At 28.3% G+C, this 6,351-nt stretch overlaps 1 protein-coding gene across 1 annotated transcript; it reads right to left on the minus strand.

The window, feature by feature from the left end:
* Positions 1-484: 484 nt before the first annotated feature.
* LOC107918486 (protein trichome birefringence-like 33) lies at positions 485-3,717 on the minus strand. Its single transcript, XM_016848057.2, has 6 exons — positions 3,398-3,717; positions 3,087-3,303; positions 1,992-2,169; positions 1,715-1,914; positions 1,087-1,245; positions 485-919 (listed from the first exon to the last, which is right to left on the minus strand). The coding sequence occupies exons 1-6, from the start codon at positions 3,576-3,578 to the stop codon at positions 589-591; spliced, it is 1,266 nt and encodes a 421-aa protein (XP_016703546.1). The 5' UTR covers positions 3,579-3,717; the 3' UTR covers positions 485-588.
* Positions 3,718-6,351: the final 2,634 nt, after the last annotated feature.

The following is a 6,351-nucleotide window of genomic DNA, read 5'->3' on the forward strand; positions in this document are numbered from 1 at the left end:
TTGATAAAAGTAAAAATAAGAGAAATTTGTATACAAGTTTTAAAATAAAACTAGATAATTTTGCAATCAATTTAGATAGTGATCAATTTATACTATAAAGCAAAAACATTTGGGTGAAAGTACCTTCAAGTTTTTCGGATTCGAGCAAATTAATCTCTCTATTTAGTGTCTATACTATTAAACAAATCAAATAAGACCAAATTATTATAGATCTAATATTTGATTTTTTTTCCCATTTGAACAAAAGATTTAATTTGCAGAACCATCAAAAGCTTTCAAAATATTCACTTTGTTAAACCATAAATGATATTTTCTTTTAAATAGTAAATGTTAACTCGAAACTTGATAACTTGCAAAAATATATTCATCTATAAATTTGGTATAATCAACTAAGAACTAATACTTCATTATGATAGTTCAACTTAGAAACAAAAATTTAATTCAATCACTTAGTGATACCACCCAAAGCACCAAAAACTTGTAATGAGAAAGAAAAAAAGTTAAAATCTTATACGCATGGGCATGACAAAATCAATTACAAAGAAGATTTGATGTATAAAATTTCATGATAGAAAAAAATATATATTTTCAAGGATAGAACAACTTGGAAAAGAGAAGTTCATTCCAGGTGTCTTGAAGGCCTGGCAAACACCAATGGACGCAATCAGCATAGCTAACTGGGTTGGCTAGCTGCTCCGCTGTTAATGGACTCCATTGCTTCTTATAAATCGATGTGTGTGCGTCTTTTCGATAACTTGAGAGTTGAGTGATGTTGAGAAATGTGATGGGAAACTTGGATTTACTGAACTCTTCTGCAATCACCTTCATTATGCTTTTCCTACTATTCGAATCCCAATAGTTTGGATCTTCAATTATAGTTGTTTGATTATAACAATGTTCACCTCCCCATTCAATGCCCCTGCAAAAATGTGTAGAAAACAAATTGCTTAAATAACTCTAATCTCATCAACTTGTAATTTATGTAATTTTATTCAAGAATTGAGTTACTCGTTTATGTTTAAAAGTTTATCTTATAATTAGGAAGGTTCAGATTAAAAATATGATTCTTATAAAATTTGTACTCACTTTCCATGAGTAGGAGACATGCTAGTGAAAAACACTCTTGTCTTCTTGCGATCCATGTTTTTCCTCACCCATCTCAGCATGCTTCTCATTGCCATACGATAGGCATCCTCAGCCGACACTTTAATTATTTCTTTCTCCTCATCCTCAAAAGACCCTTTCCTGTTGAAAACATAGATAAATTATACCCGTGATTGACTAAACCAACAAAAAAATGGTGAATATGTGGGTTTTCACTTCACAGCCCACATCGTGGTGTGCGCGTACGTGATAGTGATTTGCTTTTGCCAAAGCAAGGGCGAAGGAAAGGAGGTAGGGGCCTTAGCCCCAATAAAATGGAAAATTGTTGCTTTAGTCTCTCAAATTTTACAAAATCTTAAGTTAATATATGATCAAATTATAGTTTATTCATTTTCAAAGTGGTAGAATTTTGATTTAGTCATTCTAAAAATCATAAAATTATGAGCCAATATGATAGCGAAATTACATTTTAACTCTCATAAAAATATATAATTTAATTTTTACCCCTCCCAAAAAAATTTCTAACTTCACCATGTGCCAAAGGTGTGTGAATATTATATAAAAAAACAAAAAAGAATGCTGAAAATCCAATGCAGAAAAGAGGCAATACAAGATTTTTATGTCCAAGCCAGTCATCCACCATAAATAGGTGTTGAAAACCAAAATATCAACACCCTTCCAATGCTTGCCATGCTTATTTATCGAGCCTCTCCTCACGATCCGATCCGATACCCGGTGGATGACGGTATTATCCGAGTTCGATTCGAGAAGAAATGGAGCCCAGTAGAATTCAATGCTGGCATTGTAATCCTACACCAGAGAATTAATTACAAAATTGAAAACTCAATGGAAATTTAGACAAATTTGAGTGATGTTGATTAACATACCTTGGCTCGGAACACTGTGAGTGCATCATTATTGTATGATTTCATGGACTTAGCATGCTCAGGGATGAGCCTGTGAAGAAGGCAAATCATTGAAACATATTGACCTCGGTTCAATGAGTCTCCAACAAACATCATTCTCTTTCCTCTTAAGGTCTCCAACATCAATGTCGCATTGAAACTGTTTAATTATTACATAAGAGAAAATATTTAAATCTACTAACATAAATGATGTATTAAGTTGATGGTAAATTCTTACTTCAAACAAAAGTAGATTGAGTATTAGCTCGATTGGTATGTATATTGTTGTCAATACAAAAGGACGTGGGTTCAAGTGCACTAAAGCACATTGTCTTCCTATTTATGTGTTGGGAGGGGCTGTGAGTAGTTTTAAACATTATCTCAAAAAAATCTTCGATTGAAATAAGTTCCAAATTCCTTAACAATTCTTAACTTTTTTCGGTCTAAAAAGTTATAATATTATTTTAATTTATTCTATTCTAAATTCTCCTATATATAATTCTTGACCTCAACCACAAGATAATTAAAAAAAATTTTCTATTTCAAGATAAAAATAAAATTGACACCAACAAATGTTGGATGTAGTGGGAAGGCACAATACACTCTCAAGGAGAGTAGATTCAAATCTTGAAAATACCATATTTAGAGGATCAGCTACGAACCTTAAATATAGACCGTAAAATAGATATGGAAGATTTAAATAAAAAAAATGACAATAATCATTGATTGAGCCTTAGCGCAGCTGGCACCGTTGTTAAGAGTTTTAATTCAGTTGATACTATTGCTATTTCATAATTAGGAAGAAGTGAATTTGAATACATTTATGTGTATTTTTACTATAATGGTTGGGGAGGGAATAAGGTAAAAAAAAAAGTTCACATTTTCACTAATGATGTTTAAATCAGATCAGATCGAATGATTAAATTAGGAATCAATAAGGATTAATTGAACTAATTAAAAATTTTTAATAACTGGTTAATCGGATCGATGAATTGATAGTTTAACTGATTCGACTATCAGTCTGATTCTAGAAATCGAAAAAAGAAGAGAAAATTGAAGTTTGTGTTTCATTTTTACCTAGGAAGATCACAGCCATGGGGTTGCCATCTCCATTTCTGATACTCAGTATCAGGTCTTCCATGTTCTTGACACGTCAACTGTGGTTGTATGTACGGACACTCCGATTCTTCATACAGCGGACGGGTCAACTCGTCCCTTACCCACCTCCCTTTGAATACATCACATTTCTCTTCACTCTTCCCTATGGCGAATGCCAACTTCTCCCTTTTCTTCACTAACCCCAAATCCACCCCCAAGACTCAGTCAAACCCCCAAAGCGCAATATAAGATAAAAGAGTGCTTGAGTTTAGTAGACTGAGTTAACTCACCTGGTCTAGAGATAGCTCGGCCGGGAATCGGTTCTAGCTGTCCAAAAATGCATATAAAGTCTTCTCCATATAAAATAGTAATGAAAACAATGAAAGTAAACAATGTGAAGAGATAAGGTGACAAACGAGGTTTTCTAAGAACACCCATGGAAGAAGAAGAAGAAGATAGTGGAGACTTCATTTTCTTTTAAATAAATAATAATTTTCTTTTCTTTTTATTTGAATGGGATTTTTAATTATTTTGAAGATCGGATTCATGAACTAAATATAGGAAACTATACAAAGGGTAGCAATCGAAGTTTGGAAAAAATTAATTTAATGAGATATGAAATTATAAAATAAAAAACTGAAAAAAAAAGTATGATAGTATGAATATATTAAGAGAAAGGATTGTATAAAATGGGACATCGCGTCATTAATACATAATTTAATGATATTTTAGTAATTTTTTTCATATAATTGATATGAAATTTTGGTGTTTTTTAATCCGAACCCTAAATCTTGAATCTTAAATTCTAAATTTTGAAACCCTAAATCAAAAAGCCTTTTGTATAAGGTTTAGGTTTGAGATTTGGTGTTTAGAATTAAGGATTTTGGGTTTTGAGTTTGGGTCTAGGGTTCAAAGTTCAGGGTTTAGGTTGAAAAAAATTACTAAAATTATGTATCAATGACACGGAAAAAATTACTAAAATGTCATTAAATAATTGTAAAGAGATATAGGATAGCGTGACGTCCTTATTTCATACAATCCTTTCTCATATATTAAAACTATACATAAATTTTGATGTAATGTGCAATGTCATACATGAACTTTGATTTTATACAATTTTATACACGAAATTTTATTTTGATTAAATTTTTACAAGTCGCTAACAACGTTATTGACTTAACATCATATTACATTGATATATTGCATACACAAACAATTATATTAATCAAATATGAAAATAAATATATGTATTCATTTATTTAAATGTGTACAATCAAATCAAAATCAAGATTTCATGTATATATATGAACCTCAATTCATATTTCATGTATACAATTATACAAAATCAAAGTTTATGTACCAAAATTGCAAGTTAAACGAAAGTTGATATATAAATTTAATATTTAACCAAAAATATTTTCTTTTATTTTGATTGCTCAGGGCAAGTGTGCAACACAAAAAGAATGTTGACCAATATCTATCAAATTCATGGTTTGACTTAACTTTCACTCAAATGAATAAATGTTATTAGGTTGAGTGTTATGCTGTAAAATATAAGGAAAAAATGGGTAAATATCAAAATAATTATGTTTAATGTGTAATTGTATACATAAATTTTGATTTTGTGTAATTTTATACATGAAATCTTGATTTGATTCAATTTTTGTAAATTATTAACACAATTATTAATATAATATCTTTTTATTTTTATATTGCATACATAAATAATTATATGTATCCAATATAAAAATAAATTGCTATATTTTTTTTTATTTTTTAAAATACGTATGATTTAATCAAAATTAAATTTCAAGTATACATTTGAATCACAATTAAAGTTTGACATGTATAATTGCACCAAATTAAAATTCATATATACAATTACAAATTAATTCAAAATTCATATATAATTTTGCGATTTATCCCAAAAAATTTATTAGATCTAGTTCGATTTGTAAAATTATTATGGATTTTTTATGTCAAAATTAATATATAGATTTAACATAAAATTATTTTTTTTAAAAAATATTTATCAATAATAGTAAAATAAGTTATTTTTTAAAAGTTCAAATATTTTTACTCAAATTATTTTATATATTTAATGAATTTTTAAATTCGAACAAATTAATATCCCAATATATTTAATGAAATTTAAATTTAAACAAATTAATATCTATCTAAAGTTTGACTCTTTGAAAAATAAAATTAATTTTATTTAAATTTAATTATAAAAATATATAAATATAATTTTTTTATATTTTTATTATTTTAAATAATAAAACAAATTAACTCGAAGTTAAAAAATTTAAACCTAAACTTAACTCAAAACACGCGGAATTAACCAATTGAATTAACCAGCAGACCGATAAACACCTTTAAAAAATATTTATTTTGCAAATAAATAATGTGAACCTAATATATCTGGTAACCAAAAGTAGAGGGCAGTGAATGATCGTAATGAAGGGGTTATAATTTTCCCTTGGCTTTTAAGCTAAGGGAGTGAAGCGAGTGTCCCAAACTTCAAAAAAATTAATGTTGAGTATAGTAGAACAGATATTACATTTTTAAAAGAGAATAATAAATTAAATTTTTAGAGATAATATTGTTGAAAGGTATTATTACATATCTTTAAAAGAATTAATTTTTGTAAACCGTAAAATGGCTATGAAGAAAATTTCGATTATACCTAAAAAATAAAACTCAACTTTTATATGCCAATTATTACAATGACTTGGCAAAGTGAAAAGAAAATGGTTTGATGAATATGATGACATATAATGTTTCACGTGTACATCATGTTTACATACAAGAACCAGTTTTTAATTGTACAAAAAGATGAGAATTTTAACAGAAATAATCAATTTATTCTTTAAATAATGTAAAGAGTATAATCAGCTATTTTTTTAATTTCTTTCCTTTTAAGAGAATTAGGTGAGAATTTGGTGGCATTTCACCTTCAATTTTGTTGGCCTTTATATGTTGTCTTACTCTAAACCTCAGCAAGAAAGTAGCTGTTAAGTGATATACAACTGGTATGATTTACCAATCCAATAGTGATGGATCAACTAAACTGTTTCCATCTATATTTTATTTCTTACCTAATATTTATAACAATGAGCTGTATATATAAGGGTTACTTCAGTTTTTTTTGGTTTAGTGAAGATCCAGAGGATTTCTCTATATATTCTCCATAGAATTTTTTTTATCTATTGTTTGTGGTTTTTAGAATTGACTTGATCGATCA

Source organism: Gossypium hirsutum, chromosome A13 (assembly GCF_007990345.1).
Source record: "Gossypium hirsutum isolate 1008001.06 chromosome A13, Gossypium_hirsutum_v2.1, whole genome shotgun sequence".
NCBI classification, from domain to species: domain Eukaryota; kingdom Viridiplantae; phylum Streptophyta; class Magnoliopsida; order Malvales; family Malvaceae; genus Gossypium; species Gossypium hirsutum.

What these genes read in the sequence shown, in the direction of transcription:
- LOC107918486 (XM_016848057.2), bottom strand. Translation starts at nt 3,578, where the DNA reads ATGAAGTCTCCACTATCTTCTTCTTCTTCTTCCATGGGTGTTCTTAGA. An exon ending in CCGAGCTATCTCTAGACCAG is followed by an intron (nt 3,304 to 3,397) that starts GTGAGTTAACTC and finishes ATTTGGGGTTAG; the next exon opens with TGAAGAAAAGGGAGAAGTTG. An exon ending in TCACAGTGTTCCGAGCCAAG is followed by an intron (nt 1,915 to 1,991) that starts GTATGTTAATCA and finishes TCTCTGGTGTAG; the next exon opens with GATTACAATGCCAGCATTGA.